The 12775-nt window shown below is 45.7% G+C and overlaps 1 protein-coding gene across 3 annotated transcripts; it reads left to right on the plus strand.

Annotated features, from left to right (window-relative positions):
* The first annotated feature begins 56 nt into the window (after positions 1-56).
* Positions 57-11157, plus strand: ddx42 (DEAD (Asp-Glu-Ala-Asp) box helicase 42). 3 transcript variants are annotated; one of them, XM_048246678.1, is made up of 19 exons: positions 140-162; positions 265-421; positions 1189-1409; positions 1698-1851; positions 1934-1989; positions 2300-2336; positions 3404-3556; positions 3835-3939; positions 4139-4258; positions 4776-4952; positions 5293-5421; positions 5652-5751; positions 6665-6712; positions 6932-7029; positions 7903-8179; positions 8428-8654; positions 8841-8957; positions 9125-9238; positions 9506-11157. In XM_048246678.1, exons 3-19 carry the CDS (start codon positions 1198-1200, stop codon positions 10088-10090), a joined length of 2709 nt encoding a protein of 902 aa, XP_048102635.1. In that variant the 5' UTR covers positions 140-162; positions 265-421; positions 1189-1197; the 3' UTR covers positions 10091-11157. The 3 variants fall into 3 exon arrangements, with proteins under 3 accessions (XP_048102634.1, XP_048102637.1, XP_048102635.1); XM_048246677.1 differs by lacking the exon at positions 265-421 and having other exon boundaries at positions 57-162; XM_048246680.1 differs by lacking the exon at positions 265-421 and having other exon boundaries at positions 57-162; positions 8841-8951.
* The last annotated feature ends 1618 nt before the right edge of the window (positions 11158-12775 follow it).

Raw genomic sequence — 12775 nt, forward strand, 5'->3', positions numbered from 1 at the left:
CAACTGTGCTTTCATTGGTCCTGAGCTGACCCAGGACTGTCGCAGGTTTTTACGTCTGACACAAAGCCTGGCGAGTGGAGATGACGTAAGTAGAACACTGTCGAGACGAACATTCAGAGGTGGACGCTGTAAATAGAGTTTTCCTCACAGTGGTATAAACAGGTAATCAAAAGGGAAAACAATTCTGTTGTTCATAGTCTGTCAAATTTGAGCCAGAGATATCATGCTTGTATTGCCAAATTATGTTGAAACCCTTTTAAGCAGCAAGGTGGTCGACCAATCTTCACACACCCCCAGTTCTACTCGCAGCGCGCTACGGCTGCTGCGGCCTTCGACGTTTTAGGTAGCGTTAGCTGGAATGCTTTATATAGAATGAGCTGGCTTAACCGTGAAGTTATCTATATCAATACATCGTTTTCAGGTAATGAGAGACATTGTTGTGTATGCTATGTATGACATTTTTTGGATGCCTCGGAGTTGGCACTCGCTGATAGTACATCATGCTCGAAAACAGCTAATTGTTAGCTAGCTAGCTCTAGCTCTCGCAAGTTCTAATGATGAACATTTAGCATCTGTCGAAGCATCAGTAGACGTTGACATTGCAGTTGTCACGTCTTGTTTTTGGTGGATAGATTAGGGTGGGGATTTGATAATGTTTGTGTTCTATACATGTTAATACCTTCTCACAAGGACTGCTCTTGTGATGGGAATTAATGTCAGGTTAGATAATTGAAACTAATGTTGTGAGAGTTCGAGTCCTGGCAGACAGACAGACACTTTTTCAGTGTGCCATCGACTAGTTAACCTTCACTGCATGATAAATTGACATCTTGCCACTCTCTGTGATAAAATGCTTATACGTTGTATATGTTGTTTACCTTGTATTTGACTAATTAAACAGCTTCACTTTGGACAAGATAATCTTAACCATAACTTGGTTGTGGTTTGTATGTTTATGGTTATTGTTTTTATTTTGTTAATGTATTTAGTTCATTACTTATATTGGTAGTTGTTTTATAATCATTAATTAGGTTATATGACTTTACTGTAAACTGCTCATTTTACAATTTGCGTATTGTTTATTGATGTCATTGTAAGTCGCTTTAGACAAAAGTGTCTGCAAAGAACCATAAACATAAAAAATGTGGCTAACCAAAAAGTGTTATTGCATTTCTTTTGTTTTTCAAGACCACAGCTATGAACTGGAATAAGGGAGGCCCAGCGGGTAAGCGAGGCTTCGGATTTGGTGGCTTCTCTCTGGCTGGAGGGAAGAAAGAAGAACCTCTGCCGCAGCCATCACACAACTCGTTTGGAGCTTCAGGGTCAGCTGGAGGTTATGGCAAGAATCAACAGCTCCCAGCCTTCTACAAAATAGGCACTAAAAGAGCAAACTTTGACGAGGAGAATGCGTGAGTGTTATCATGATGAAAGTCTGGTGTCTGCACTTGGATGATTCGTATTCGTTGTAATGACATTTTAGCTCTGTAGGTTGCATTTTCTTTTGTAAAGTTTTCATCCTAGGAATTACTGGTATCGATCTACTGTATATGTGCGGATAAACAAAAGGGTTCACCATCAGTTTCCCTCTAAGTTGTCATCCTTTCTCATTTTAATAAAGACGGTAGTCAGTGTTCTCTACTTACTTGTTTGTTGTGGAGTGAACTTTAATGCATCTGGTTCCCTTCTTGTCACTGCAGATATTTTGAGGATGATGAAGAGGAGGCAAGCACCAATGACCTGCCCTACATCCCAGCAGAGAACTCTCCAACCCGAAAACAGTTCCAGTCAGGAGGGGGACATGGCTCAGACAGTGACGATGACCCACTGGATGCCTTCATGGCGGAGGTTGAGGTGAGAAGAGGAAAGGGCACTTAAATAAGTGGATCCGTTGGCTTTGTAGGCTTTAATACTTAAAAATATATTCCCTTACCAGAATCAAGCAGCTAAGGATATGAAGAAATTGGAGGAAAAGGAGAAAAAGGCGGCCAAGTAAGAATTGTTTGTTGTTTGTTGTTGTTGTAGTTGTTGTTGTTGTTGTTTACCCTGTCCTTTTGCTGTCTCAGCCAATTCCATGAGATGTCATATTTACCCCAAATAATCAGGCAGCAGTCTAGAGACACCACATGTAAATATAATCGGCAGAGTTCTCTAGACTGTGTAGGATGAGAGTGGGTGTGGGAGTAGGTGGTTTTTTGGGGAGGACTGGCAATGATTCAGTCAACATTGTGGGATGGGGGTTGTCACGGGTGATGGAACAGGTCGCAGGGAAGTTTTTTTTTTCTCCGCTCTTTTCTTCCAGGGGTATACGAGATGACATTGAAGAGGAAGATGACCAAGTGAGTGAGCTTGCTACTGTTCCATCATGTTCCACTCTTATGACCCCAAAAGACCTGCCAAGCCCCCTTCTCTCTCTCCTCCCCATTTCTTCACTAATTCATCCTCCCTCTTCCCTTTCGTTTTGGAATTTTTCTTCTTCTAGATTTCTTTTTCTATCTCTCTTATGACTAGATCTGGTCCTGCCAGGTTGTGAAGAATAATTGACGGCAATAAGTTATGATGTCATTGTCTTCTCACGTCTATGCACCCAGCTAATATAGTTTGCCTGGATTTTGCGGTTTCCTAGACTTGGGGCCATTTCATAGAATATGTCAGCTATGCAGATGCAGTTGAAAACACAAGGCTCACAAACTTATTGAAGAGCCCTCTCATAGTCTACACAAGCTACGGGAATGATGTGCCCACATAGGAAATGTGTGACATGGTACTTGCGCTTGCATTGTGTTACAAAGATGTGGACTACATATTTTGCTATGCAAGGGCAAGTCAAACCCTCCTTGATGCGTTCACGTCCGAGAAGCTTGCTCAGGTTATGAAACGCCGCTTACACTAATGTAGAATTCCTGGAAAAGCATAAACAATTAAAATGACTTTCCCACCATCCTCAGTTTATAGTGGTGGACATGTCTAAATGAGCCACACAACTCTTGACTCTAGATTTAACACGAGATTGTACTTCAGATAAGTGTCACTGGTATCATCACAGCCAGGTCCCGGTTAGGTTAGACCAGGTCTTGAACAACAGAGAACTGAATAAAATGAATCCTTCATGAGCATGCCAGTCGTTGCAAGTCTATCAGTCAGATAGCAGATTGTTGGAGTTTGAAGTTGATGCCAGCCAACTTGTAGTCTGTCCACTCTCTGTCTGATATCATGTGATAGTTGAGATGACAGTTCTAGCACACATGTCTACCTGTAGGTGTGCGTGTGCGTGTGTGTGTGTGCGTGTGTGTGTGTGTGTGTGTGTGTGTGTGTGTGTGTGTGTGTGTGTGTGTCTCTCGGTATGGGTGTGTAGATGTGTGTGTTGGTGTCTGCGGTGTGATGCCTGTTCCTGTGCTCTGTGCAGGAGGCCTATTTCCGCTACATGGCAGAGAACCCCACGGCCGGCCTGACCCAGGAGGAGGAGGAGGAGGACATCGATTACGACAGCGACGGCAATCCTGTCGCTCCCACCACCAAGAAGATCATCCTGCCTCTTCCCCCGATTGACCACACTGAGGTAAGGAGCTACGGGACACATAAATATCAGAGGATGCACTTCATTGCTCGGAAATATAGTTTTCAGAGATCTAAATGTGTAGTAACAATATGAAATAATTTTGTCCTCTGGCAGTGCAGACACAGGCAAGATTTTTCACTGTGAACACAAGACAAAATGACGCTTATGTTTTACATGTAGTATCACACGTTTGCAGGTGGCATAACAGTATGAGGTCATATGAACATTTCCAGGGGAGCAGTGGCTCATGTGTGTTCTCTCATGGGTTTCCTTTGCAGATTGATTACCCTCCTTTTGAGAAGAATTTCTACGAGGAGCACGAAGAGCTCAACATTCTGACGGGAACACAGGTGGTGGAGCTCAGACAGAAACTCAACCTCAGGGTGAGTCATGTGTACACACACACACACGCACACACACACACACTCTCCATCAATCACTTGCACACACAAGAAAACTGATACAAACCCTTCAATTACTTTGTCATTAAAGATCCATGGACACAGATGAATATTGCAGTTGGTTCATCGTCCTCTTCTTCTAATTGACTGAAACTCTTGGATCCGTTTTTTGTTTTGACAGGTGTCGGGAGCGGCGCCTCCTAAACCTTGCACAAGCTTTGCCCACTTCAGTTTCGACGAGCAGCTTATGCACACGATCCGCAAATCTGAGTTCACTCAGCCCACACCCATCCAGTGCCAGGTACTGTCTTTCTTCTGCGCCAGTGCCTGCTCTTGGTTATGTCCGAGAACGGACGCGAGGGGGAGAAAAGGGACAAGATGTGTGGAGATAGATACATGTGTTTTTTTAATATGTGATGCCTGAGTGGATGAGACTCAACTGATGCTTTTAGCCAGCTCATGACTACAGCCCTACAAAGCCAAAGTGCAGTAACTGCATTTTTTGTGAAATTAACTTTTTTACACCAATATAAAATGCCCTATCCTCTGATCAATCTATCAAAATCTCATTAATCTACTGAAACATTTCCTGAATATATAGAAATTTTCATTTTACAGTATCTGCTAAAGTACAGTGTGAAAGACAAACAACAATGCTGTTTTTCTAGTTTGGAATTTTCGTAGATAATGCACTTTGGCTTTGTGGGGCAGCATAGACTGTAGATAGAGTAGTCCTTGATTCTCCCCAAGATAATGGTCATCTGATGGTGTACTACTCCTAACCCTGTGTTTTCTTCATCGACCCCCCTCTTGACCAGGGTCTGCCCATTGCCCTGAGTGGCCGCGACATGATTGGCATCGCCAAGACCGGTAGCGGCAAGACGGCGGCCTTCATCTGGCCCATGCTGGTGCACATCATGGACCAGAAGGAGCTGCAGCCGGGAGACGGGCCCATCGCCATCATCGTGTGCCCCACCAGAGAGCTTTGTCAGCAGGTGAGGTTGAGAGGCGGGAGGGGGAGGCTGGAGGAGGGTATGAATGAAAGGCATGGAGAAGGGAGGGAGAGATGGAGAGAAAATTGATGGAATGATTTTGGATGGTGCAGAGGAGGATTTAAGAGATGCTTCTGTATGCTGTGTCTTGTGATGCGTTGGGCAAACAGCTCCTGCAGAAACAGACTGTTGCAGCAATATGGTAATGGCAGTGATGACCAAGATTCAGACTGGGACAAGATTTATAGTATTGTTAATTCAATTTTATGTCTAGGGATGACTGAAAAGATGATGATGATGATGATGATGATTTTGTATTTGTGTCTGTTTATGTGTGGTGCAGATCCACTCTGAGTGCAAGCGCTTTGGGAAGGCGTACGGGCTGCGCTCAGTGGCTGTGTATGGAGGAGGCAGCATGTGGGAGCAGGCCAAGGCCCTGCAGGATGGAGCCGAGATCGTGGTGTGCACTCCGGTGAGTACCCTGCTGTGTGTGCGTGCGTGTGCGTGCGCGCGTGCGTGCGTGTGTGTGTGTGTGTGTGATTGCCATTGCCATTGTGCAGTCTGTCACCCAATATTTAGCTGTTTGTGTTTTTGACCATGTGTATGTTTTCCTCTTCTTCTCAAGAGTATTGAAACCCCTATCAACTCCTCATACTGAACACAAAACATGTGTTTGACCTTCCTCTGTCATCTGTCTCGTAGGGTCGCCTCATTGATCATGTGAAGAAGAAGGCCACCTCGTTGCAGAGGGTGACCTACCTGGTGTTTGATGAGGCCGACCGCATGTTTGACATGGGCTTTGGTAAGATATGGTCCTCAAAATGACCTCAGCTAACTTCCATATTCCAAGTAAGAGTCAGCTAGCATGAGCACCTCCAATACACATCAAGGGCACTCATTTGAATCCACAACATGCAGTACTTACGGCTTCTACACACAGTTGCGTTCAGTCAACGCATGCCAGTGGGTGTTCCTGACGGTAGCTATGCAAATGACCTGAGGTATAACCGTAATTTGATTGGTTGGTGCCGTCCGTCGATTGGCTTGATTGGCCGGTGCCGTCTGTCGGTGCAGCAACAGTTGAACTTCTCAACGCGAGTGACGGGATAAACGTGACCCAACGCACCCACAATTCAGTTCGGCAACGGATGACGTTAGCCCATGTAAAGTGAATGGGATGCGTCTCCAGCACTGCAACGCACGCAACTGTGTGTAAGAGCCGCTACAGCTACAGTTCTGCAGAAATCACACAACGCCAACAGACAATAATACCAGTCGCTCAGTCATTGACATGTATGTCGCAGTGTGGCAGAAATCAGTTGAGTAAATTTTATAGCATTTTATTTGACATCTAGTGAAACGTGATGGAAGTTGACTTTAATTGAGAGTTTGTTATCTATGATTATTAAGATTCATTAAAACAGTGTCACTTTAAATGAGTTCATGCACTGAGAACTCCTTCGTCTGTGCTGACTTACCAGTGCTTGAGCGTAGTGTGGTGTTGTGCTTTATTAAATTCATTAAATTAGCATTAGTTCTTCAGTATTAACACATTGCGTTGCACATTGCATGGCATACAAACTTGAGCCCCAAATGTTCTTTAGTTAGTAAGTAATAGTGCAGAGTTAGTAATAATGTATGTAGTCTTGGTTCTCTTTTGGATTATTGGTGGATTGATGAATGCTGAATGGTGAAAAACTGTTCCCCTATTTCAGAGTATCAGGTTAGATCCGTCGCCAGCCATGTCCGGCCAGACAGACAAAGTAAGTTGCTTTTTTAGATGATTTTTAACAATTATTTATTACTACCTTGTGTGCCTATATTCTTACAGGGTGTTCATGATACATGCTAAGGTAGTCACTATGTATTACTATGCTGTCTTCAGTCTATATGGAGTGCATGTAAGACAGTGCTGTGTGTGTGTGCGCGTGCGCGCATGTTAGCATATGTGCTGCTCACCAGGACCTCTTTCATCTCAACAGCCCTGCTGTTCAGTGCCACATTCCGTAAGAAGATTGAGAGGCTGGCAAGAGACATCCTGGTCGACCCCATCCGTGTGGTGCAGGGAGACATTGGAGAGGTAATGTCCCCTGATTCACCCTTAACTCTTTCCCGTCTGAGCAAAAATTAGTCTCTTGAGATACATCTTGCTGCTGTTGGTGACCTAAGCATATCTCACATGTAGGTACTGATATTTGCATTGACGGACTGGAAAGAGTTGAATTAGCTCTAGGCTGTAAATAACAATTATTTTCATAATAAATTAATCTGTCAATTATTTTCTCAACTATCGATCAGCCCAAGATGATGTCCTCTAATGTCTTCTTTTGTCCACATGCCAGAGAGATTTAGTTTACTCATTGAGCGGGAAGTGAACCAGAAAATAAATTAATTTGATTAAATTGGAATCGGAGATTTATTTTCCTTAAAAACATAGATTATCTGATTACCAAAATACTTTGCATTTTATGTAATAGTTGATGACTACTTGATAAATGGTTGTAGCTGTAATTGGAAGACACTAAAGGGGATGTTCTGCTCTGTGTCTGATGGGGAGCGTGTGCTGGAGTTGGGAATGTGAGAGGGAGGTCATTCTAACTGAAGAGAACTTTTGTTAGTGTTGGGATCACTCTGTCCCTCTTCTGTCTCTGGGTTGCATTCCTCTGCCTCCACGCCTCTGTGTCCTGTCTTTCTGCCCGGCCTGTACTTCTGCCTATTTCTCACTTTCCTCTCATTCTCTTTCCTCTTTTGCTTTCTTATTTCTTTCCCCTCTCTCTTCTCTCTCTGTTCTATATACATCTATTGTTCATTCATTCCTCTTTTTTTTTCTCTCCTTATCTTTTTTCTTTCTTTCTTTTTTCATTTGCCGGCCTGCCTGTCTGTCTCTTGTCTTTTTCTTCCATCCTTCCATCCATCCACCCATCCTCATGCTCCTCTGTGTTCGTCGCTCCAGGCCAACGAGGATGTGACCCAGCTGGTGGAGGTGATGCCGGCGGGCGTGGACAAGTGGGGCTGGCTGACGCGGCGGCTGGTGGAGTTCACCTCGGCCGGCTCCGTGCTCATCTTCGTCACCAAGAAGGCCAACTGCGAGGAGCTGGCCACCAACCTGACCCAGGAGGGCTACTCGCTGGGCCTGCTGCACGGCGACATGGACCAGAGCGAGAGGAACAAGGTCATCGCCGACTTCAAGAAGAAGAGCTTGCCCGTACTGGTGGCCACCGACGTGGCAGGTGGGTAGGAGATGGGTGGAAGCGGAGGATTGTGTAATGGTTTAGGGGAGTCTGAAGTGGCATTGAAGCACCAGTGAGCCTTGAGCTTGAACCTTAATAACGACTTAAACGAGTGCATGTAGAAACCTTGTAGATGCTGGCCCTGATCAAAGCTTGTGTTTTGAACAGTGTCAAAACAGTGTCTTGCTGTGAAAGAGTCCCGCCATGCTGTGCCTTCACTCACTCCCCTCTCTTTTCTCTTCCCTCAGCCCGTGGTCTGGACATTCCATCCATCCGCACGGTGGTCAACTACGACGTGGCCCGTGACATCGACACACACACACACAGGATTGGTCGAACAGGTCGTGCTGGAGAAAAGGGTGTGGCCTACACCCTTCTCACCAATAAAGACACCTCATTCGCTGGAGACCTTGTCCGTAACCTGGAGGGAGCCAATCAAAGTGTTTCTAAGGACCTAATGGACCTTGCCATGCAGGTGCAACTGGATATCATCAGTCTTTATCAGACAAGCATTTTAAATAAAATAATAAATTGATTGATCACTCTTCACAGAATTCTGTATTCATACAGTCTGATAAACTGTTCTCTGACATCAAAAATGGGCCTAATGTGTTCTGTTTTTGGCTGTATTTTGCTTCTTTTTTTAAAATCCACAATCCAGAATTCTTGGTTCAGGAAGTCGCGCTTTAAGGGAGGGAAGGGGAAGAAGATCAACATTGGAGGTGGAGGCCTGGGATACAGAGAGAGACCAGGCTTAGGAGCAGACACCTCAGTATGTGTTAGTATTTTGTCCTCACATGTATATCTGTGTTCTATTTTTGTACCAGTGAGCTAGATTGCTGTAGGTCACAGATGGAGGATGGAAATTTGGCAGCTGTATTCAATACAAGGCTGTTGGTTGGTGGGCGGGCACAGACTTCTGGGTAATGTAGTGTTTTTGTACAGGAGCGTAGTGCTGGTGGAAGCGGAGCCTCTTCCCTTGGGAACTACGAGGCTTTCAAGCCCGCCACAGGAGGAGCCATGGGAGACCGCATGTCAGCCATGAAACAGGCTTTCCAGGTACCTGCTTTATGCCTTCATGCATATTGTTGTTTCCTTCATTCTGTCGTTCTCTCTGTCTGGCTGTCTCTCTCTTTCTCATAGATTTATTTTTAGTGTTCATGCTCTCATTTCTCTCTCAAGTCCCTTAGATCTTGTTATATGGACATTCCGTCTCATTCCCTCCATTTATCTTCCATTTCTCTCTCTCTGTCTCTCTGTCTCTCTGTCTGTCTGTCTGTCTGTCTGTCTGTCTGTCTGTCTGTCTGTCTCTTCATTTTCCCATAGTCCCAGTATAAGAACCACTTTGTGGCTGCGTCGGGCCACGTTCCCAAGCTCTCCACCAAAGCCAGCAGCACCTCGGGTTGGACCAGTGCCGGGAGCCTGAGCTCAGTGCCCAGTGGCGCCCCCGAGGGCCTGGACCGGCCCACGGCACCTCCAGTGGCATCCTTTGCCGCCATGCCCCCTCCGCCTCCATCTCTTAGCGTGGGCACCAAGATGGCGGGTTTCGCCAGCGCCGGTTCCCTGAGCTCCGTGCCCGACAGCCCCCGTGGTGATCGCTACGAAGACGAGCGCAGTCGCCATAGCGACCGCAGCTCAGGTGGAGGAGAGCGGGAGCGAGATCGGGACCGCGACCGTGACCGTGACCGGCATGGCGATCGCGGCGACCGCCACAGCGATCATCGCGAGCGTGAGCGCGAGCGCCACGGAGACCGCGACCGCCACGGCGACAGCCGGAATGGCGGCGATGGCGGGCGGAGGGAGAGGGACGGACGCTCGGAACGGGAGGACCGCGAAGACCATGAGGACCGCGGGGCCGGCTTCGCCGTTCCAGACCTGCCCCGGCGCAAGAAAAGCCGATGGGACAACTGAGACGCCCACTGGGATCCACTGCTCTCACTCAGCAACAGCAACACTGCGGGGGGGGAACCAACAACAGCCTTCTCTCCCCATCCACTGCTGATTGATGGACTGCTTGGCCATGAGGAGGTGCTGTTGCTGTTGTTGAGGTTGTGAGTGCATCAGTTTTTACTTACCAGAACTGTAGCAGTATTTCAGCTGCCATCTCTACTCCACCACCTTTCCTGGATGAGCATGTAGCTTCATCCTTCCCCCCTGTTGTCAGTCTATCTTGTATTTGTGGGATAGGGGGGATGGGGATGACGTCACAGTATCCCAGTGTTGCAGAGGTCTTGTCGTCATATCTTCTGTTGTCTTTCTGCCGATGTCTGCAGACTCACAGGCGTCCGTTGTTAACCAGCGTTCTTCCGAGTTTCCCCTGTAAAGTTTGCTGTTTGTATGAAGTCATTTAATGTGTTGATATGAAACTTAGTTAAACAAATTTAAGTGTTAGATCTCTTGAGTTGGTGGCTGAAGATTTTTTTTAGCTGTGCCTTTGATCATGCACAGAGATTGTCTTTTGTCCTTTTAAAATGCTAACAAGGTGTGTGTGTGTGTGTGTGTGTGTGTGTGAGAAGGACAGCACTGAACCATGTGTGCAGTGAGAAGATGAGGCATAGAAAAAATACTTGGGTGTTTTATGTTGTGTAGTTCTGCTGAACCATCTATAATCCACCACTGTTTTATTTTCATTTTTTGTAAATCTTTTGCGTCCTTTTTTCCCCCTTGTTTTATCTCCTTTGTTTGTAAAGCAACAGACTTGAGCCAAAGGCTCTGCTAACACAATGATCACAGGATCCTGATCCTGCTAACACCAAACTCACGGGACATGCTAGTCTGTGGTACTGGACACTGAGCACGGAAATAAAAGTACAAATGCATCCCTTTACCAACAAGAGGTGATGCTCATGTCTGAGCAGCTATTGGGCGCTATATTGTTTTGACTGCCTTGTTGTACTCCATTTTCATCACAACTCTGTCCACAAACCTCTGTCAGGTGATGCTGAACTCGCTTCAATAAAGTCTCTCCTCTCTTGTTCTCTCGGTCATCCACAGTGTCTTACTGCTTTGTTTCATTTTCAGTTTTGTTTTGTTTGGCTGGGGGGGGGTGGTTAAAGCAATTGAGTTCAGAGTCCTAAAAGCTTTTAGAGGGATGGCTCACACATGTTGGGTGGCATGTTTATATTGCTTTGCCTCTTCGGAAAGATTTGCTCACTTCCAACATGTCTGGCTGGGACGTGTCTTTGTGAGTTTTCCCAGTGTGTCTCTCCATGGTGGCCCAGTTTCTTTCACAACTCTTGCTCTACTTTTGCAGATGTCCCTTTTTCTGTGACCAAGGACAGTCAAAAGTGAAAAAAGGCCGTCGCTCCCATGTTGTAAAGATTCTTGATTCTTTGTAGACCAACAACTGTTGAAAAGGTTACTTCAAGCTGCAGACTGATTCAAAGCCATTAAATGTTTTGGTCAAATGAATGAAATTACCGTATTTTCCGGACTATAAGTCGCACTTTTTTTCATAGTTTAGCTGGTCCTGCGACTCAGGTGCAACATATATAAATATATATATTTTTTTGCTCTTCATGACACGACTTATACTCCGGTGCGACTTATATTCCGGAAAATACGGTACTCCTTTCAGTTATCTTATTGATGCAGCTGTCAGCTCTTAATTGTCTGTCCGATGTGTGTGATGAATAAGTCTCCTTTTAAGTTCATACTTGGTCTTGATGGGTATTCCAAGTACATGGTTTACTGATGAGGGTTATGTTCATTCAGTGGGCAGCCTCAAAATAGAAGAGTCCTATGGGTTCACCCTGGGTCTGTGAATGGCAAACAAGCACAGTGGCTTAGACTAAGCCATAAACAATTCTAGCCAATCAATACAATCAATCAATCAAGTTCAACTTCAGGAAGGAGTGTGGTGCTGTATAGCTCAAATATCAACCCCCTTTTACCAGGACGGCATCTCCTCATGCAGACTCCTCATGCTGGCTTTTACCAGGACGGCGTCTTTAATCCGCAGACTCGTCATGCTGGCTTTGCAGTTTCTTTGCTGCTGGTGGTTCCTTATTTCATGTTTGAGGGTGTAATGGTCTGCTCATGTGCTAATATTTCAAGCCGTGTGAAAATCCTCTTGAGAATTTTAATTTGGTCCCTACAACCACATTACACTCCATCAGGCAGCTTGTGTAAACAAGAGCCTCACAGGAAGAGAAGCTGCTTTGCGCACCGTCCGGCCCGTCTCATCAGAGTGACCCACAGGCCCCAGAGTATGAGTGGGGGAAGGGGGCACTGAAGCATCATATGCTGTTCCTCAGCTTTGACCCATGGTAACTGTCACTGACTAGATGTAACCTGATCTCGACAATGTGTTTAGACTATTTCTTTGATTGAACGCCCAGACTAGCCTGCCATCTCAAGCACTGAAGACTTTCACTTTCAGTCTTGGTCAGAGTTCCACAGCCTCTGTGTCTGGTTCAGAGTTTCCAGGCCGGAGACAGACTCCAGATTTCAGACGCTTTCCATGGGAGACTCAGACCGACAGGCATCTGCCAAGACAGACAAGTCAATATGTTGTGCCTTTTCAAACATCATCCACCTGGTATTCCAAGCTTAGAGGAAATACTTCCATGTAAACAACATTGTGCTATTCTATTG

This window comes from Alosa alosa, chromosome 6, assembly GCF_017589495.1.
Source record: "Alosa alosa isolate M-15738 ecotype Scorff River chromosome 6, AALO_Geno_1.1, whole genome shotgun sequence".
NCBI classification, from domain to species: Eukaryota; Metazoa; Chordata; class Actinopteri; order Clupeiformes; family Clupeidae; genus Alosa; species Alosa alosa.

Excerpts from the sequence above, each read along its gene's own strand:
- ddx42 (XM_048246677.1), top strand. The coding sequence starts at position 1,198 with ATGAACTGGAATAAGGGAGGCCCAGCGGGTAAGCGAGGCTTCGGATTT. Across the intron at positions 5,752-6,664 it reads CATGTTTGACATGGGCTTTG|AGTATCAGGTTAGATCCGTC; the intron begins GTAAGATATGGT and ends CCCCTATTTCAG. Across the intron at positions 8,655-8,840 it reads TAATGGACCTTGCCATGCAG|AATTCTTGGTTCAGGAAGTC; the intron begins GTGCAACTGGAT and ends TCCACAATCCAG.